The sequence below is a fragment of the Mytilus trossulus genome, chromosome 9 (genome assembly GCF_036588685.1).
Source record: "Mytilus trossulus isolate FHL-02 chromosome 9, PNRI_Mtr1.1.1.hap1, whole genome shotgun sequence".
NCBI lineage: Eukaryota > Metazoa > Mollusca > Bivalvia > Mytilida > Mytilidae > Mytilus > Mytilus trossulus.
In genome coordinates, this window is record NC_086381.1 from 81,853,506 (window position 1) to 81,875,856 (window position 22,351).

General features: G+C 33.3%; 1 protein-coding gene across 1 annotated transcript; it reads right to left on the bottom strand.

Moving 5' to 3' along the window:
* Window positions 1-8,603: 8,603 nt before the first annotated feature.
* LOC134684240 (uncharacterized PE-PGRS family protein PE_PGRS54-like) lies at window positions 8,604-18,865 on the bottom strand. Its single transcript, XM_063543505.1, has 7 exons — window positions 18,741-18,865; window positions 15,680-15,759; window positions 14,279-14,363; window positions 12,081-13,268; window positions 10,471-10,509; window positions 9,448-9,523; window positions 8,604-8,689 (listed from the first exon to the last, which is right to left on the bottom strand). Exons 1-6 carry the CDS (start codon window positions 18,832-18,834, stop codon window positions 9,462-9,464), a joined length of 1,548 nt encoding a protein of 515 aa, XP_063399575.1. The 5' UTR covers window positions 18,835-18,865; the 3' UTR covers window positions 8,604-8,689; window positions 9,448-9,461.
* Between the last annotated feature and the right edge of the window lie 3,486 nt (window positions 18,866-22,351).

The window sequence follows — 22,351 nt, forward strand, 5'->3', positions numbered from 1 at the left end:
GTTTTAAACTACAACCTAGTATCATAAAATCCTAGTCTCAACTTTCATGCTTTGTTCCAAGGAAAATGCAAATGGGAGAGTCTCTTGTACTAGTTAGTTAGCTTTATAGATAGCTAGCTGAAACTATCACTTGTACAACAGTCGCATAGAACTTCATTATATTGACAATATATACGTGCGCAAAACAATAAAGTTGAGAATGGAAATGGGGAGTGTATCAAAAAGACAACAACAATCTGACCAAGGAGCAGAAAACAGCCGATTGCCACCAATGGGTCTTCAACACAGCAAGAAAATCCAGCACCTGGAGTTAAAAATATGTACCAGTTCAGTGATAATGGACATCAGTCTAAACTCCAAAATGTATAAATGAACTGAAATTAAAAATCTTACAAGACTAACAAAGGTCAAAGACTCCTGAATTAAGACAGGCGCAAAAATGCCGCGGGGTTAAAAATGTTTTGCCAGATCTCATTCCCCCGTCAATACCTCTAGCCAATGTAGAAAAACAAACACGCATAGTTTTACTCAGTTAAAAAGTCCGTGTCCGATGTTAGAGTAGTAAACAAAAGAAACTAAAAAGACAATATATGTAAAAATGTGTAAGGGTTCCGCAGAACCCAGTGTCTCGCCTACTTTTGCTATTAATCGCAGACTCAACAAAAATGAGGAAAAGCGTTAATAATAATATTCCTCTTGATACTACATTAAATCGAAATGAGCTTCTGTTAAAGTTTGGTAAAAATCCAGGTTAGTTTATGAATCCTATAAATGAGTTAAAAACTTTAACTGCAGACTATGTAATGTAACCTACCTACCTACCTAGTCCTTATTATGCCGGGAGGCACATAGGACAAGGACTAGATCTTTCCACTCATCTCTGTTCTGTGCTTTCTTTTCCATTTCACACCAGCTGATTCCATGTTCTTTCATTTCAGCTTCAATTGTTCTTCTCAAAGTTGTTTTGGGGCGTCCTTTCTGTCTTTTCCCCTCATGTGTCCATCTTAGGGCTACTCTGGTCAAGTCCTCTGCTGGTCTTCTAGGAACATGGCCAATCCATCTCCATCTTTTCTGTTTCAATAAAGTCTTCATGTTGTTGGATCCTGTTGTTTCATGGAGGTCTTTGTTGGTAATCTTACGCGGCCAGAATATCTTTAAGATCACTAAGGCAACCGTTGTGAAAACTGGAGAGCTTGTTGGTGTCTTTTTCTGTCATTGTCCATTAATGTTATGTTAACTGGAAGAAAAACTAAGTCCATTTACAAGTTAAAAAAGGAAAAAAAAGAAATTTTCAAAATTTATTTCTGAATACTATCTAATGATCATAAAATAGCTTCTGTCAAAGTTTGGTAGAAATCCAGGATAGTTTAAAAAAATTTAAAAACTTTAACCACAGAGTGATTGTAATGTTTCCTGCAGAAAATCTAAGCCCATTAATAAGTTACATACTGAAAAAAATGAGTTATTTTACCATATTTACTTCTGGATACTATATTATGATCAAAAACAAGCTTCTGTCCAAGTTTGGTACAAATCCAGGGTAGTTTAAAAAAAGTAATTTAGATTTCAACAATTTTAACCAGAGTGAATATTTTTGGACGTTGCCTCTAACGACGACGCCGACGGAATGTAAAGTCGCTATGTCTCACTTTTTCGACAAAAGTCGCAGGCTCGACAGAAATGTCAAAAATTGGGATACATCAATCAAAATTGTGTAATAATCTTAATCACTATAGATAAGCTATACAAGACTTCAGGTTTTAAACTTGCACATAATTTTCATAAGAGTACTCGGGGACAGAACAATTATTTTCGCGTTGATACAGACTCTATATATAACATATCAGTGATCGCCGTGGAGAAGACACTGGCAATTGATAGTTAATAGCAAATACACTTTATTTATAGTATATGTTTTATGTTATATAACAATAATAACTCACTTTGTGTGCCGCTTCTCTTCCTTCCACAATACATTTATCATCAAGCCTCTGTGTTCTATATGTACCATGCATAGTTGCATTTGTCATCTATTCTTATGACTATTCAGTTTTGCTTAGTTTGAGAGAAAAACGAAAAGAAAGGCGTCCAGATATTGTTTCAATCATCAGCCTAACTTTTAAGTCATAAAAGAGTACTTGGGGACAAGACAATAATTTTCGCGTTGATAAAGACTCTCCATATAATATAGCAGTGATCGCCGTGGAGAAGAAACTTGAAATTGTATACAGAAACGCGAAAATAATGGAATTTAACAGAAAACAAAAATAAAACGGACTTCGGAAAAAGGGATAAGGCTTAACAAAATTGTCCTGTCTCCAAGTACCAATGAATATCTGAAATTCTCCAGACATATAATCTTTTTAAAAAAAAATCCCTTCAACAGTTAACATACTTTTAATCAAGCTCTAAATGCCCGCGATTTCGCGTGTCTGTTCTATTTTAGTTTTAAATAAGAATGAAATAAAGACTATAGCGAATTACATATCTTTTAGCTTATACGTAATCCATTTATTGAGGGAATTGCAAATTTTACTAGCTTACAGTCAAACCAAGTATACTTCGATTTTTTTTATAATAACTGATTTGGATTTCTACTCAAATTAGTTTTTATTAGCTCACCTGGCCCAAAGGGCCAAGTGAGCTTTTCTCATCACTTGGCGTCCGTCGTCCGTCGTCCGTCGTCCGTCGTCCGTCGATAGCTTTTACAAAAATCTTCTCCACTGGGTCGATGCCACTGCTGTTGGACGTTTCGTCCCCGAGGGTATCACCAGCCCAGTAGTCAGCACTTCGGTGTTGACATGAATATCAATTATGTGGTCATTTTTATAAATTTCCTGAATATAAAACTTTAAATATTTGTAAAACCTAAGGATTTTCTTAACCCAGAAATAGATTACCTTAGCCGTATTTGGCTTTTTGGAATTTTGGATCCTCAATGCTCTTCAACTTCGTACTTGTTTGGCTTTATAAATATGTTGATATGAGCGTCACTGATGAGTCTTATGTAGTCTGGCGTATTAAATTATAATCCTGGTACCTTTGATAACTATTTTCCTCTGAAACTACTGGGCCAAATTTTACATACCATATAAAGAAGCCACATTGCCTATCAGATTTTTCAATGTAGCACCAGGGAAAATGTACATAATTGATAGTGCATTATAAAAAACTGGCATCGTTAGAAAAATCAAGTTCTGATAGATCATGTTGTATTTATTTCGAAATTTTATAATTTCTAGGTGTTCCTGATTCAAAAACTTTTGATATCATGTAGCACCAGGGAAAATGTACATAATTGATAGTGCATTATAAAAAAACTGGCATCGTTAGAAAAATCAAGTTCTGATAGATCATGTTGTATTTATTTCGAAATTTTATAATTTCTAGGTGTTCCTGATTCAAAAACTGTTGATATCACTCTGATGATGACATTACTTAGAAATCTGGCTTCTATTAACCCCCCCCTCATGATGGATTTGACAGTTTATCAAAATCTACAGAGACGACACTTCGTGCTGATTTGGCTAGAATCAAGTTTTACAGAAACCGCCAGGCTCATCTGGATGATACCATTACTGACTGGAATGATGTCACTAGTGTATGTATTGCTCTTCGTTTATATGAAAATTATAAACATCAACTGTATAGGTAAACCAGAGAGTACTTATATATCATCACTAGGCATTTGTCTTCTGTCCTTTGTTAACTTTATTTAAATCCAATCGAATGCCTTAGACGTATTTTGTATTTCTGTTTTTTGGTACTCCTGAAGTTTTTATTGGATTTGACTTTTCAGTGTATTTGTTTCCATCGCAAATGAGAAGTAGAATAAACGTGCGTAATGCGTACAAAGCCTAGTATCTCTACTTTTTATAAAGAAAGAATTTGATAACAAAAGTCCAGGGGGAAACTTATGTGTAACAAATCCTACAAAATATGTTATTGGGAAGTATATTTAGAGACAACAGTTAGTGTTTAACCCCACTCTTTTACGAAAATAAATATTTTAAAAGAAAATCTAGACGTACACATGACGTACGATAAATCAAATTTGGTCAGTTCTCGACTGAAACCGTTTGGACAGCACATTTCTAAAGCGTTTGAAAACAATCAATTAAGTCGTATGTGATCAATGCCGAGAAATACAAAGTTGTTTAGCAAACATAATCACCTATGAAACTACTGAGACAGTTTTTGCAACACTTAGCAGAACTATCATTTCTAATTAGGGTGTTTATTCTTAAAATTATGTTAGATATGCCTGCACTTTGAAAGACTAGACTATCGATTCCATAGTTAAAATTAGTTATTGTACAATTCAGGTTCCTGCAAGCCTCTAGTCTAGGTTGAAATACATTGTCATCAATTGATTTAGGAGACTGTTTCAAGCTTAAGCTAATAAGTAATTAAAAAATAATGCATATGATAAAGGTACATTTATTGACTAACTCCATTGAAACATCATCGACCTCTTTTCTAATATTGAAATTCAAAATTGATCGATATAGTATTTCAAACGGTTATTATAAAGAAATCTTTCAATATGTGTGACAACTTATCTGCATGGATACATTTATGTTCAAATTTTTGATAGACTAATTCGTTGCATCAAATAAAACTTATATTTACATCAATGGGAAATGTAAATAGAAATTACTTTCTATTTGGTAGACAACGTATTTGTTGAATTTGTATATATTTCAGCAGACAGTCGATATTCCAATTTGGAATTCTGCCAAGGTTGTTGTTGTACTTATATAAAGCAGATTTCAAACAGAACCTTCTCAAAAAAGAAATATTAGAATCAAGAACTGTCATATTCCTGACTTGGTGCAGACATTTTCTTATGAAGAAAATGGTGGATTGAACCTGGTTTTAAAGCTAGCTAAACCTCTCACTTGTATAACAGTCGCATCAAATTCCAAATGATTTCCATGAAACAATTATACTTATATTTATGGTTGCTAAACGCTGAGTTCTGTTTAATTGTTTTACTTTCTATGTCAATATAGACATAACGTTACTTAATATTTCAATGATAATAGAGTTAACTTTCGTTTTTCCTATCGCTTACTGTAAAAATATCAACTTTCAATTTTGACAATAATTATAGTTGAAACATTTCTTCACTCCTTTTAAATTGATATAATAGAATGAAAGGTCAGTTTTCAATTCCATTTCTACACTTGGATGTTCTAGAAATCTGAACTATTTAAACTTATTTCAGTAGAACCTTTACATTTTACCATTTGCGTACACAGTTTAACTTAATTAAAATCTTTACTTGTTAATCTTTTAATCTTCTTATATATCTATATCTATATCAATAGATGAATCATTGTCCTCTCCAGATGGCGTGTGACGCTGGCCATTTAGATGTAGTGAAACTTTTGCTTGAAAACAATGCAGATGTAAACAGCGTTTCTACATCCGATAACACTCCTTTGAGTCTGGCATGCGAGGGAGGTTTTGCTGATATAGTTAAAGAGTTACTGGAAAACAAAGCTGAAATTTTTGAAACATACCCAACAAATCTCTTCTGTTTATAGCTTGTCAAAATGAAAATGCAGGGATTGTGAAAATGTTACTGGAAAGCGATACATATATTTATCCAATTATATATTACTTGGATGGAAGCGTACATTCGCCCTTGGCTTCTGCTTGCGCAAGTAACAAAGTCAATATTATGCAGATGTTACTACAGAAATGTAGCGACAAAATTTCTTGTTGACAGGTGCTTTTCTATGCGTACGGCCTCGTTTTGTGGTTGCACAGACATTGTAAAATTTATGAAAAACGCAGATCTTCTTTTAGGTGAAAAACGCATTAGTGTGATAAATGAGTCTATGTATTTAGCATGCAAAGGAGGACATATAGAGACCGTGCAGTATTTTCTGTCTCAAGGTTTTGATGTGTTTCAATACTCCGATGCTGGTCGATCATTGGTACATGCTACTTGTGAATTATCTCACGAAAACGAAGGTCATAAAGCTGTTATAAGTCTGTTGATTCAAAATAAGTTAGACATCTCCAAACCGGACACAAATGGAGTATCACCTTTACATTTAGCCTGTCAAAATAGTTTACTTTCTGTATGTGAGTTTCTTATAAGTAACAATGCGAATGTTAATATGCAGGACTATCAAAACAAGTCACCTTTACATTTCGCCTGCGAGAGGATTGAACCAAATATCGACAGCATTGAAGTATTGCTAAAAAAATCAAGCAAGCTTTGAATTGTGTGATATCGCTGGTAAAACCCCCCTTCGTGTAATTTGCGAGAGATTCCAAAACTCGATGTACTTTCGACAAGACACTAAACATTTTAATATGTTTCTCATTGAAATATCTTCGAAATACAAGGCGATAGTCAAATCACTTATTGGTTATGGTACAGATCTGAATGCACATGACAATAAAGGAGAAACACCATTACATAAAATATGCCGGTATGGAGATAATGAACTGGTAAAAACAATACTTTCATCGAATAAATCAGACCTCAATTTACGCAATAAAGAAGGTCAGACACCATTGTATCTAGCGTGCAAATTCAGCCATGAGCAAGTAATTAAGATATTATTAGACAGACAGGCAGATACTACTATAGAAGATAAAGATGGAAAATCTCCACTTGATGTATCTTTAGAAATGATAAAATCATTAGAAGAAAAATGCAACTATTTTAAGATTTTTTTTAAGGATGAGGTTGATAATCTGAACGATCTGAATTCCAAATGTAATGTCTTAAAGCATATTGTTTCCCTTTTGACTGAGTTCAGTGCACACATATCGAAGTCATGAAGACAGTAATATACAGAAAAGATCAGTCTCAATTCTATTTGAAAATGAAACAACGCTGCTCAATAACTGCTGGCATTTTTGTTTACATGTAATAATCTATGATAACAATATATTGAATAAATTTATAGCAAGAGAATTGACTTTATATTTTTATGATATATTCAGGAATTATTTCTTTTTCATATAAGTTGAACAAAAAAAACTTTACATTAACATTAATAGTACAGGAGATAATAATGCATTCCATGTTGTTTTATTGATGATAAAGAAATTACATTTGTTTTTGAAGAAATCACTTTACTCTATTAAAGAGTTTTATGATGATGGACTCATAATAGACGGTAACTTCTTGACATAAGGAATCTTGAATACAAGATAAGAACCATCAAAATTCTGTACTTTCTGAAATATAAGCTTTAAAAAAATAGTTTACGGCGCTGCAGGATAGTAATCCCTATGTCATGAATTTTGTAACTTTTGTCACTTGACAAACATTTTTTTTTATTCGGAACCGAATCAGACAGACAGTCTTATAAATACAAGACCTGCTATGACCTCAAGGGAAAACCCAGGGGCTCGGCATGGCACAGCTTTATACGACCGCAGAGGTCGAACCCTGAACAGTTGGTGCAAGTATGGACACAACATTCAAGCTTCATACAGCTCTGAATTTGGATCGTGATCATTTTTTTAAAAATAAAATATGTTTCTGACACAATAAAAAATGTCAAGGTGTTACAAATCTATTGCACAATACTGTGCAATTAAAGATTTCTTCTTCAAACTTTTCAAAAATTTGACATTAGAGAAATTTTGAGAAAAAAATAAACTCTTAAAATAAGGTACCCCCCCCCCCAAAAAAAAAAAAATTGCCTGTAACTGTCACTAATTTTAATGTCAGAGTTCGTGTGACAGTCTTAAGTAGGTTATTGTTTCTTAACCTTTGACTTCTGATAACATCTATAATTGAAATTAAAAACCAATTCTTCAGAGAACAATTTAAGGTTTTTCCACCTCGATAATAAAAATGAAATTTAAAAACAATGTTAGAAATTTTCACTCCTTGTTGATATAATTTGGTATCTCAAACTGATATAAAACAATAAGATTAATAGGTATATGCAGAAGACTTAATTGTTTTATAATGAACAAGAAAGAACTTTTAGCAAGGTCAAAATCTATAACATCAAGATATAGCGATATAAGAAAAAGGGGACGCAGGGAGATAACTCTATAAGAATAAGTCACACAGGATGAGTTTTGAAACCCCCATTACTGTACAACATCATTGGCCAAAAAACCATTCGGTATGTTGTAAAACAAAAAAGCATCTCAGACGGCAGAAGAAGTAAAAAATAATAATCATCAGAAGAAGAAAACCAAAAGGTCTTTCCACGAAAAGTGAAAAGACCTTAATATATATTATATCTCCTGCAGCCCTACATGAAAGGACGAGGAAAATTCTAAAATGAAAGTCCCTAAGCAAATAATGGCAAAATCAAAGGCTCAAACACATCAACGAATGGTTAACAACTGCCATATTCCTGACTTGGTACAGATTTTTTCTTATTTAGAAAATGGTGGATTAAACCTGGTTCAATAGCTAGCTAAACCTGTCACTTGTATTTCAGTAACAAATAATTCCATTATATTGACAACGATGTGCGAACAAACCAATCAGACATAAAAGGTAGAAATGTCGAAATTAGTTTTTAATGAAATCTTATTAACTAATTTCATATTAACAACCTTATGTTTCAAATTACGTTGAAGGCTGGAGACCATGAAATCACAGGTTCTTTAAAGAATCCCTTTAATATATTAAATAACAATTAAAAAATAACTTCACGCCCGTAATGTTGTACATAATTCATCTGAAGCTCTGAAACAAATAGAAAAGAAGAATTTTAACAAAAGTTTAAAAACGCAGCAAACTGAAGGGATTTAGATTTTTCTGAATTGATAACATTTATAACCAGTTAACACAAATTAAATGATAGTAGATTTCAGTTATTAAATTATTGCACTAAAATATTGATAAGCTTAACAAGTTAAAATAATAATATTTGAAAAATGATTATCGTCATTTTCTGCATTACAGCTTGCAAATTACACGTTCTATATGCGTGTAAAAATGTCCGAGGCATATTTTGTATTATGAAACGTGATAACATTTACAAGGCTTTTCGTGGGTTTTTTTTCACTTAAGGATGTACTTAACTGAAATTCAAAAAAAAATAAGAATCTAAAATTGATACTAAAAGTCAGAAGTGCATTAGTTAAGGAACAAAACATGCTAAAAATATTAATAGAACTAAGGTTATGGAGGCCCTTTTCGAGATATTTGATTTTTTTTAAATGGCGGGAAAAGGCTGACTCGGACTTTTACCTTATATTTGCATTAGTATTATTTTGGTCTCAAATTGAGAGATAAAAAAAATCAACAATCTGCTTAAATTTTGGTAAATTACCTTAAATGAGCTATTGAAGTCTTATATGAAAATGAAAAAAGGTAAAATATTTTACCCTGTATTGATTGAAAAAAAACCCAAAGAGTCCGAACATCTGAAACAAATTCCTAAACCTCCCCATAGTATATCCTTAAAACACAATTTATTAGAGATTAATATAAGTATTTACCACTGTGCACGTAGTTACAGATTAAATCGTCGCCTTCTCCCTTGCTGCATTTTCTGCAGGAACTGTTGTACACCAACTTGAATTGAAAATAAAAAAAATAACAGGTGACATGTTATCGACAACGTCGAGAATAAAAAGGCTGAACGAATATATTTCGACATATTCATGGAATACTTAGTATCAAACATTTGTAACCATCCACTAACAACCTTGGTACTCATAGACCAAACAAACTGAATTATTGATTTATGGATTCAACGTAAGTTACTGAATTATCAGTGCATATAAATAAGGGAGAGAACAAACTACAATGATGAATACAATAGAACGTGTTGTTTTCATATTTTTACATCACTGGGTCGATACCTCTGCTGGTGGACTATCAGTCCCCGAGGCATCATCAGCTCAGTAGTCAATACTTATGTACTGACATGATTCAAAACAAACCTTGTCCGTTTATAAATTTTCAAATTATATAGAAACTAATGTTTAAAGGTCCTTTTATTTGCTATATAGCTCTTCAACTGGAATGGTTCTTATATATATCATTGGCCTTCGAATATTCGGCTTTTTGCGTTCCTGATGAAGGTAAATCCAGAAAAGCGCTTCGGACGCATGCAATTTATCACGTGTTGTTTTCATTTTTATGAAGATTCTTCAAAGTTCAATGTATATTATTTGGAAAAAAAACATGTTGATATTGTAAAAAATAATGGTTAGGAGATTCGTCTTTCGGGAAAATATAAATTGTAAATGTATATATCAAAGGTGAATTTGCAAGACATCTGACCGTGAGTGTAAGGTTTTCAAGATAAACATAACGATGTATTTCACTAACAAGTATACCAAATAAAATGATTGACTCATGTTTGTTTAACATACAATGTCAATTATTTCATGCATAAAGACGAAGAAAAAGGTGAAGATTACTGCTATAAAATTCATATCAATATAGATCCGGCCAAGAAACGTGGTACAAAGGAATATATTTTTCACAAAAAGAATTTGAACTTGAGTACAAACCTTGCTGATTTAGTGTTTGTGGACTGAAACCATTTGGATCTGGAAAGAAGAACACACAGACGTATAGTTGACAGTGTTTACATGTACTTGTGACACAGATTGCAGATACAAATTACAAAAGACTGCATAAATTGATTTCAAAAGCAAGTGTAGCACATCCAAAAGAATAAAGCCAATATGATGCTAAAAGGGCAACAAAAAGTAGATATTTATTATTTTATTTATTATTATTACTTTTACTGTTAAGTCTGTTTTTTGTTATATCTACTTTACGTGACTCTGCATGTATGTATGCCGTCATACTTTGAACGACAACATTATTTTTATCATCTACCTGTGCGAATTTCAAACGCGCAATTTTACACGAGTACTGAAAACCTTATTTCTTTACGGGTAGACTTTACATAGATAAATTAAGTCGTATAAGAAAAGCAAAATGAGTATGTTAAATTTGATGTATGCCTTTTTGTGCTTCTTCGTTACATTTATTGTTTTTATAGTGATATTAAGATGATAACACAATATTGACTGCTGTACCCCTATTTTTGACATTTTTACTCTTTGAGTTTGTTTTGTTCATGCATCGTTGACAATGTAATGGAATTTGATGCGACTGTCATACAAGTGGGAGGTTTAGCTAGCTATAAAACCAGGTTTAATCCACCATTTTCTACATTAGAAAATGCCTGTACCAAGTCAGGAATATGACAGTTGTTATCCATTCGTTTGATGTGCTTGGACTTTTGATTTTGCCTTTTGATTTTGGACTTTCCTTTTTGAATTTTCCTCGGAGTTCAGTATTTTTGTGTTTTTACCTTTTAACTCCTGTATATTCGGTCGATAACCTTAGCATTCAAAAAGGTATATCTTAATGAACTGAAATTTCTCATCTATATATAAGTATTATATATATAATTCCAACACCAAACCACTAGCTATCAAAGTAAAAAAATGAGGTGCTACAATGCTTGTATTGCTGCCCTGAAATAAACATAAAACAAATACGCTTTACTTTCTGGATATTTCAAAAAAGGTAATTACAGAATACTTTGGATACACAGTCAGAGAAAGGGTGTTTTCTCTGAATCTGTGATTTAACCAATCTTATCAAAATAAGTGCTCATAATAGAGGAGCAAGTAATGAGAACTTATTTTAATAAGATTGTTATTTAACATTTTTATTTTGGCGTATTTGTTTTATGCTTAATTTCAGGGCAGCAAAACAAGCATTGTAGCACTTTGTTTTCACATCTTTAGCGCTTGACTTTTAAATACCGCAACTCTTTATTTGTGTGAAACCAACCGTACATTTCTTATATAAAACAATTGTAATTATTGCATTCATGTTTCACCATATATTTTAAATGTGCTGTAATTTGAGAGACTATTTTGCTTTAATTAGTATGGTGTAGCCAAAAATTATTTGAACTATGTTTAAGGGCCATCAGAATAAAATAAAAATTGTGACAAACTTGAACTCTATAATATTCTCTTATTGAATTGGTATGCCTCTTTTAATTACCATCCCGTATCCCATTATTGCAATATTAAAGATTAGATTTACTTTGTATTTATTGAGGTATCACATCTATCTTCCTATAGCTACTTACTGCTCCCACTGCCACCACCGCTTCCACCAAACATATTACTGAATCCTCCATTTGCCATCATTGCATTGAGACCAAAATTAGACCCACTCATGAAATTTCCAAACATTCCGTTCATTGTCTGTGTAAGTTTATCAGTTGAAGAGCTTCCTCCACCCGAACTTGATGATCCTGAACCGGAACCAGAAGTAGACACAGTTTGAGACCCTTGACCTACAAGATTAAGGTTTACACCACCAGTTTGGCCACCTGAACCAATTGTCAAACTTCCGGTTACACTACCAAGAGATCCATTATTAGCCTGCCCTTGTACTCCACCAGAAACCTGACCATTTGTCACGTTTATATTGCCACCGACGCTTCCTAAATTACCTAGATTTGCATGACCTTGTGCCCCGCCACTTACTTGTCCATTTGCTATGTTGACATTGCCGCTCAAACTTGCATTTCCAAGATTTGCAGTTCCCTGAACACCTCCTGACACCTGTCCATTTTTGCCTACATTTATATTGCCGCCAACACTTCCAAGAGAACCCAGTTGAGCTTGTCCATTTCCACCACCGCTTACTTTCCCGTTTTGATCAACATCCACATGCCCACTTACGCTTCCAAACTTGCCTAAACTGGCCTGTCCATTCACACCGGTAGATACTTTGCCATTTTGGTCAACATCGACATGAGCTTCCACGCTGCCAAGTGGACCTAAATTTGCATTTGCATCAACTCCAGTGCTGACCTTACCATTTTTATCCACATCAACATGAACTCCAGCGTGAGCTAGAGGACCAAGTTCTAGCCCAACTTCACCACCGCCACTGACTTTGCCGTTTTTATCTACGTTAACGTGACCTCCGACTTCGCCAACACCTAAGAAATTGACAGAAGCTTCTCCACCGCCACTAACTTTACCACTATTGTCAACATTCACGGCGCCACCTAGACTACCAACAGCAGGAACGTCAACTTTTCCACCAGCACTGACACCTCCCTTACCAGCCGAGACATTAAATCCACCAAGGGGAGTGTCCAATTTGGCCTTGACACCGTCCTTACCTATCCCTACACCACCGGCTAATGTGTCGACATTAAGGCCATCCTTTCCTACACCAACACCACCGACTGCAGTGTCGACTTTGATTCCACCCTTTCCAATATCAATGTCTATCAAATGTGGTATTATAAATCTTTTATCTAAAATGTCAACAATCGAAAAATTGTTCGTTTGTATTTTCAATAATTATAAATTATAATAAGCATTTAATAGTTTTTAAGGATGCTTGTTTGCCCAAAATAGAAGTTTTGCTTTTAATTTTTCTATATACTAGTATCCATCATAATAATGGTCATATTTCAATGTTTGCATTTATGAGTGTGAATACAGAATAGAGAATAATAGGATAATACTACAGAAAAATGGATAAAAACTAGAGAATAGAAAAAAAGACCAAAAATATAAAACATAATTGAATGCTAAAATATAAATAATACAGAATAATGTGCAAATAATGAAAAAAATACAGAAACTGACAAAACAAAAAAATTAAAATACAGAAATGAAAAACATCATGACCGTCTTTTATTCAAAATTTTATTTCTTCGATCGTATCTGTTACTCACAACTTTTTTCCGAATCGATGGAATATAGATCTTGATATCTCATCTTGACTGACTGTCGACTTTTAGAGGTTTCTTGTTTATTTGAGTCGTTATGTTGTTGTATCATTGGTGAATATAAATATTCATAATTTTCGACTGCTTTGTATGCTATCAGACCTATTTTTAATAGTTTTTCCAAATGGTGAAAAACATCATTGTCATAGTATTTTATGTAGTATGTAGATAATACTTACAACTCTAAAAGCTATAAAAACTGCCGTAAATGGTCAAAAAGATGCAGTTTAATTTATCTAACGATTATAATTTTCTTTTTTTTTCAAGAAAAGAATTGAGTCGAGAAAGTTTTGAGTTTTTCATCAATTGTTTTGTCACTTACGAAATTGTTAATTAAGGTTATGCTTCAAAAACAATTTCAAGGGTTTGATATTATCTAGAAATGAGAAATGATGAGTTCGCATAAAGTTTTATTACTTTGTTTTGCAGTTTTTAATATAAAATAGTCAATAATTGTTCTTATTAGTATCGAAGTACTCTACGGCTGTAAAATTTCATGACAAAAAGAATTTTAACCAGAAAGGGCATACCTTTTGATGGACGAATAGTGCGTATAGCACCAACACAGTTATCACCTGCCTTGACCTTTGAACTTGACAAAGGAATTGCTATGATCTGTTAAAGTAAGAAAGTTATTTGGAAATATTTGGAATGAAATTGATTTTAATAAAGAAAATGTCTTTTTGCAGGCCAGCACAATCTGTTTATGATATTGTCTCAACATTGCCGAACCACACAATTATATATATGACGAATGATGATATGCTTGTTCTAATGTTTTCTCGTTGATAGTTATATTAATTTATTGACAATTTTCCTAGACTGTGACGATTTAGAGCTTCATATTAGACATACAATGTACATGTAATGTAAAGTATTTTTTCTATTGTTGGAAACTGTTTGAAACCTAGATGTTTTGGGCGTTTTTCTGTCTTTAAATTGCTGTCTTATTTATGTATACTTGGTTACCTTACCTGTATTTGGCAAAACTTTTTGTAATTTTTGGTCCTCAATGCTCTTCAACTTCGTACTTTATTTGGCCTTTTTAATATTTTTTTATTCGAGCGTCATTGATGAGTCTTTTGTAGACGAAACGCGCGTCTGGCGCACATATAAGATTTCAATTTTGGTATCTATATGATGAGCTTATCTGCATCTCTTTTGACTTGTTTAGTGCACAGGATTTATCAATCCATGTCTAATGATATATATTGTTGTCATGATACGTAAGCGAAATATTGACATGATGGTCTTGTTATCCAATTTAAGGAGTTACACAACGGGTGTCGGTAGAGGAGCAGGCACTGCTGGCCCTTCTGGAATAGCATTCCCTAGTTTTTGTCGGGGTTAGTGCTGCTGAAGCTAGTATTCTGGGAATAGTGTTTGGTGATTTATGGCTGTCTTTCATCTTTTTACTTTAGATAGTGGTATTTGTGTCGTTGTTCGGCGTATGGTATTTTCATTTTTTTTTCTATGACAATAAAACATTATGACATAACGAATATCCGCTAAATTCGACACGCAAAAACCTTCGGCACATGTATACACTCTTACTCCAGAAGATGTTTGAAATTGAAACACAATTTTGTTATAGACAAAGGATAGAAAAGACCATAACACATTGAGACAACACAGACATTAACAATAGAATAGAACAAATACAACACATCTAGCAAAGCGCAACATGGAAGAATATGTTGTCTTTGTCAGCTTTATATAAAAACAAACTGGATAAATATCGTTTGTGGACAATGACTTGAATAATTAAGAAAACTAGAATTTCAAATAACGGTATGAAGTATGCTAGACAGTAAGCTATTCTATTCGTTCACACATAACATTGTGTGCTTTTTCATATATGTGATCTTCATTTCAAATAAAATTAAAGACGGCATGGCAAATCAAGTATTAAGAAAATGAGAAATTCTTACCGATTCATCCTTTAAAACAGCAATTAAAACATTGTTCCTTAGTACAAAACCTCCATACATGTAACAGGTGGCTCCATAGTCTATAAAAAAAAAACCAGAGAAAAATAATTGCTTGATGCAAAAATTAAAAAAATATAATACAATAAAATTGAGAATGGATTAAACAGGGAATGCGTCAAAGAAACAACAGCCCAACCAAAGTGAGTCCAGAAAACAGCCCAAGGCCACCAATGGTTCTTCAACAAAGAGAGAAAGTCTTGCATTTAAAAAAAAGCATTTAATAATATTTTTTTGCACTCCCCTTTAATATTTCCTGCAAGGGAAAGTGTTAAATCTATTGCCACAATATTTGTAAAATTCGGCAAAAAAACAAATTAGGACAAGAAATAGATCCGTTTAACAAGTTCCGATTTCTTATGAATATACGGTATAAAATTACCTAGTATAGGCAGAGTAAATTTCTAAATTTTCCGTAAGTCCAACCTCATTCAAAAAAAGGTGAGTGGCAGATCCAGGAATTTTAAAAGGAAGGGAGACGGCAGTTAAGAATAAAGAATGCAAGTGAACACAAATTGTTATTCATAAGAGGGCAAGGAGTCCCTATAGGACAATGTGCAAATTAAAACTGGACAAGTTGAGGATATCCTTCGATTAAACATATGCAATAAGCAAAGTCGTTTCAAAATTGTCTTTAACACCAATATACAGTTCTGAACACTTATTATTCAGGCTTTCTTTATATTGTAGCTCCACTATATTATCCACCAATTGCACCATTTTAATCCTGTGAGTAACAAATACAAAGTAACCTGACTATTTTTTTCTTTACACAATATATAATACTCTTAAAACTGTGAGACAATCAAGTAGAACACTATATGAACATGAAAATGAACATTTGTATTTACAACGTAAAAGCATGGATTGACTCAATTAAATTGTCCAGTGTATAGCATCCTTTCCATTATGAATAAAATGTCATTACGTGTATAAAAATATTTACAATGATTCAGAATTGTTTTGTTTTTGACATTTGCACAGGGTTCATATCGTATCGTTTCCTCATTCTTTCAAAAGAACTAAGAAAAAAACTTTTAAGGATAAAAAAAATGAGGTATAAATTGTGAAAAAGGGAAGAGTTTGCCGAACAGTCATGGTGGATAGTTGAACTGAAAAGAATCTGGCAATGCTATGCTAAAAATAAAAGCAACCAAAAAACAAACACAGTTTACAAAATACAACTTGGACCCCTTCCGGTTACCAATTTTTTTCCAGAACTGCTGTAGACCTACAAGGGTGTCTTAAACGTGCAAGAGATATGGCTCTCTAAAACGGGGTTGATCTCAGGTGATCCGGAAAGGTATGCAGATTATGCCCCACATGTGATAGGATGTGTTGTTGATCGAATAGCAGATACTTGCGAAAGCTGTCAATCAGATCGCGAACAATTTTGACAGAGAAAAAAAAACGCTGTTTAGAATGGAACTTGACGTTACTCTCACTTCATGATTTGCCTCCTCAACGAACTGTATGTTCAATAAAGTGTTTAAACCGTTTAGTCTCGAAGTAAAACTATTGTATCTAGGTCATCTTTACGATCGTGTTGTTTTGCCAATGCTTTTGATCTAGATAACAGATGAAGGTAAAGTTTATGATAAACCAGGTGAAAGTAAGATATAGGAACTTGGTTTGAAGGTTGCAAAATTAAGTCAATGGAAAAGAATTTAGTTTTTAAACAAACTGTGAGCGTGTTGATTCATTATTCGGTATTTTGATGTTTTGATATAGATTATTATTACTAGTTTACGAGTTAAGACAAAACATATTATTTCTTTTTGTCGAGCCTTCGTCGTCGTCGTCGGCGGCGTCTACAAATATTCACTCTGTGTGTTAAAAGTTTTTGAAATTTTAATAACTTTCTTAAAATATACTGGATTTCTACCAAACTTGGACAGAAGCTTGCTTATGATCATAAGATAACTACCAGAAGTAAATTTTGTAAAAAATAAAAAGATTTTTTCCATACTTTACTTTTAAATGGACTTAGTTTTTCTGCGGGGAAACATAACATTCACTCTGTGGTTACAGTTTTTAAAATTTTAATAACTTTCTTAAACTATCCTGGGTTTTTACCAAACTTGAACAGAAGCTTGTTTATGATCATAAGATAGTATCCAGAAGTAAATTTAGTAAAAATAAAATTCCATTTTTTTTCCATATTTTACTTTTAAATGGACATAGTTTTTCTGCGGGGAAACATTTCATTCACTCTGTGGTTAAAGTTTTTAAAATTTTAATAACTTTCTTAAACTATCCTGGGTTTGTACCAAACTAGGACAGAAGCTTATTAATGATCATAAAATAGTATCCAGAAGTATATTTTGTAAAAAAATAAATCCATTTTTTCCGTATTTTACTTTTAAATGGACTTACATTTTCTTCCAGTTAACCATACATACATGTACAGTCTGCAGTTGTTTTTAAAAACATTTACTAGATTCATAAACTATCATGGATTTTAACCAAACTTTTACAGAAGCTTCTTACAATCAGAAGATTGTATGAAAAGGAATATTTTTATTGAGTTTTTTCCTCATTTTTGTTGAGCCTGCGATTTACAGCAAAAGTAGGCGAGACACTGGGTTCCGCGGAACCCTTACACATTTTTTCCCCTTAAAATTGATAAAAAAAAAAACCTACTTGTTTCGACTGCTGTAAAAACAATTTCTAGAATATGATGAATAGATGCATGGTTGGTGTTCTTTGGTACCAATATACCGAACGTTAACTTAACTTCAACACCCCCCCCCCTTTCCACGCTTAACAGCTACATGTATTAGGAAACCAACTGTTCCAAAAGCATACGCTTAATTACCATACAACATACAAGAATGTTCACAAAAATGACCCAAGTCATCGAGCCGTCCTTACGAGACCTGCATTGGTATTTCAGGACGTTAACAAGATCGTAGTAGTAGTTCTTACTTTAGTATGATTCAAGTTGTGACTATTTTCGGGTTTAGCTCTTTATAAGGATAAAATGTAAAAAAAAAACACCTACCGTTATCATTTATACAAACACAGACCTTTTCTAAAAAGGCCCTAGTCGTTGAAATGACGACTACAAACACAAATAGAGCGATACTGAACCTCATGTTAGTTTTGTCTCCGCTTGTCAAAAGAACGAACAAGATCTTATCGAAACTTTACGTATATTTATATAGAGGTCGTTTTGTTGACACAGAATTTGGAAATGGTTTTCTACAATCTTATTGGACAGTTCTAGCAAACTTCCTTGTAACGTGTATCATTGAATCTCACATATGTTAAAGTAAGTCTAAAATCAGAATTATGCTTTTGATAAGAATATTTACACTTGTTAAAAGTATATCGATGCTTATATGAAGTAAACTGATACTTGATACGTGTTAAAAAGTGCATGGATGCTTTTTATAAGTTAACTGGTATTTGTTAAAAGTATAACGATGTTTTTATATATGTATACGAATGCTAGCCACAATATACTAGGATACTCGCAAACAGTTTGCAGATGGTTGACATTAAATTCCTGATATGTGTTAGTAGTATTCTGATGTTGAAAGTATATCGCTGTTAAGGGTTACTCTAACATCGGACTCGGACTTTTTCTAAGTTAAGTTTTATTGTACGTATTGTAGTGTGTTTATCTATTTCACTTTGACTATGCGAGGGTTATTTTTGCGCTTGTTCCAAGTCAGGAACTTCTATCATTTGTTAGTTAGTGTGTTTCGGAGTTTAGTGTGGCGTCAAGTTCGCGTAACTAATATTCATAATTGTTTACGGACAAGACGAAGCCCGCCTATATACACAAGCAGCAAGCTAGTCGACAAACATACGTTTGTGTTTTAGTTGTCTATTGTTAGAAGTGTTGCTATGTTAGGAACATAAGGTATAGAGAAGACCTATATTTAACTAGTTTAAATGGGCGTATGACATTTGCGCCGATTGTGTAAGGTAAATTACAGGTGAATGTTATTTTCTATTGATCAATATAAACCTCTTCCGTTTTGGATCACTGAAAATAAAACGTTGGCACCAAATGGGATTGAAAAGGTGAAGTTCAAATCGTGCAGTTATTACCATCGCAGCTACAAATTTATTTTTTTGGGATATTGGGATACATAAAGAAGCATCCTCCTTTGTAAATTCTAAATTCGCGTGAACTTTGAAATTTTTGATTTTTTTGAATTATACAAGTGTGATTCGGTTTTAAATTTGTATTACGTTCAAGAAAAAAAAGAAGATGTGGTATGATTGCCAATGAGACAACTATCCACAAGAGACCAAAATGACACAGACATTAACAACTATAGGTCACCATACGGCCTTCAACAATGAGCAAAGCCCATGCCGCAAAGTCAGCTATAGTCAGCTATAAACATTCACTTTACATCATACTGATACACATGTATATATCAATGGTAATATAAGATAAGAAGATGTGGTATGATTGTTAATAAGACAACTCTCCACTAGAGATCAAATAACGAAGAAGATTAGCAACTACCGGTCATTGTACGGCCTTCAATAATGAGCAAAACCCATACCGCATTCAGTCTCTTCTATTACAAACCAAAGTTTTAGATATAGAAGTTTATCATACTGAATAACAAAGACGTAAAGAAGACAAAAAGTGGATTTCACAGTGAGAGTGCTCGAAAATGTGACATTTCACAGAATTGTTTACAAGGCTTATGTGGTATATCGGTGAAAAATAATTACTCTGTACTTAAGACGGTGACAAGCACAAACACACGGACATGGCAAATGTTTATCTTATCAGAATAAAGGAGATTGACCTTATCTATAGAAAATATGGCTGTCCAAGGAATAATATTTAAATTTCTTGTGACATTACTCTTTATTAATGGCATAGTACATGGTTATAGATAAAGGTAATAGTATCTAAGCTTTCTAATTCTATTACATTTTTGTAATACCACAGAAATAAACCATAAATACTTAATTATGCATAGCAATATGCTTTAATTAAGAGAATGTTTTCGTTACTGGCACATTTTGGAGTTGTTGACATCAAGATGACAAACATATTTTGTTCAATACATGCCTAGTAATATCACTTCAATGAAAAATAACAGTGGTGGATCCAGAAATTTTCATAAGTGGGGCCCACTGACTGACCTAAGAGGGGGCCCACTCCAGTCACGCTTCAGTGATTCCCTATATAAGCAACCAATTTTTTTCCCAAAAAGGGGGTGGCGGGCCCCCTGCCACCCCCCCCCCCCCCACCTAAATCCGCCTCTGAACAATACAGCATATATACATGTATCATGTATGATAATGGTTGGAACCACTTTTTATTGATCAGGATTGTCAGTTTTTCTGTTGAGGTTGGTGGTTTTTTTCGGGCACTCCGGTGTCCTCTGCCAACGAAAACTGTCTGCCACAAAATAGCCAAGGTATCAGAAAGTGGTGTTAAACACCAACAAACTAACGAACCATCAAAAAATGGTTTCATAGCTGCAGTTCTGAGCTTCTTGGAGTGTTTTAATTTGTTACATATTTCTTTGTAAGGATCTAATTAGTATTCTACTTTTAAAACTTGTTTATTGCCTATTCTTAAGTGCTCCCTCTTCAGTAGATTGGATTGAACTCAAATGTGAAAATGATTCAATGTTATGCACGCTACGATATGCATCTGCATACACATTGCTTGTGTGGTTTCTGCATTGACTCTCAAGCCAGATACACTCAAATATAAAAAAAACATTGCTGCTATTGTACTGCAGGTGATTCAAACTTTTTGGAATTTTTGATCTTCAATGTTCTTCAACTTTGTACTAATTTGGCTTTTCAACTGTTTTGATATGAGCGTCACTGATGAGTCTTATGTAGACGAAACAAGCGTCTGGTGTATTAAATTATATTCCTGGTACCTTTGATAACTATTTCATACATCACCATAAACAGAGTATGTTGACATGATCATGTACAATAAAAAATGTTGATATGAGCACAGTTTGATACAAAAATACCTTAATTCTGCATGCAAGTGCCTGTCTCAAGTCAGGAGCCTGTAATTCAGTGGTTGTCGTTTGTTGATGTATTACATATATGTTCTTTGTTTCTTTTATTGTACATAAATTGGGCTGTTAGTTTTCTTGTTTGAATTGTTTCACACATCATTTCATGGCCTTTTATAACTGACTATGCTCTGAGGGCTTTGCTCATTGTTGAAGTCCATATGGTTGTTAATTTATGTGTCATTTTGTCTCTTGTGGTAAGTTGTCTCATTGGCCATCATACCACATCTTCTTTTCTATAATCAGTCAATTACTGAAATACAGTCTAGTTGTTTATAAGTCTTTCAAGCCTATGAAAGATTTAAAGAACTATTCTCAAAGGAGAAGGTTTGATAACGCCCTAAATTGGCCTTATTTTTTACAGTAAATAAGTAAATAAGGATTTATGGACCAATATCACAATGAATCATAGATTATACATTGACTAGATCGGAAATGAGCCTTTTTGTTGAAAAAATACGTTCCTGCATTTTGCTGATGACGTCACAAACAGTACTCATTTATATATTCCACGAAAAATCAAATTAAATTTGTAAATTTTGCATGGATTATTGGACAGGAAACATAGAGTGCATACGTCAACAAAAAA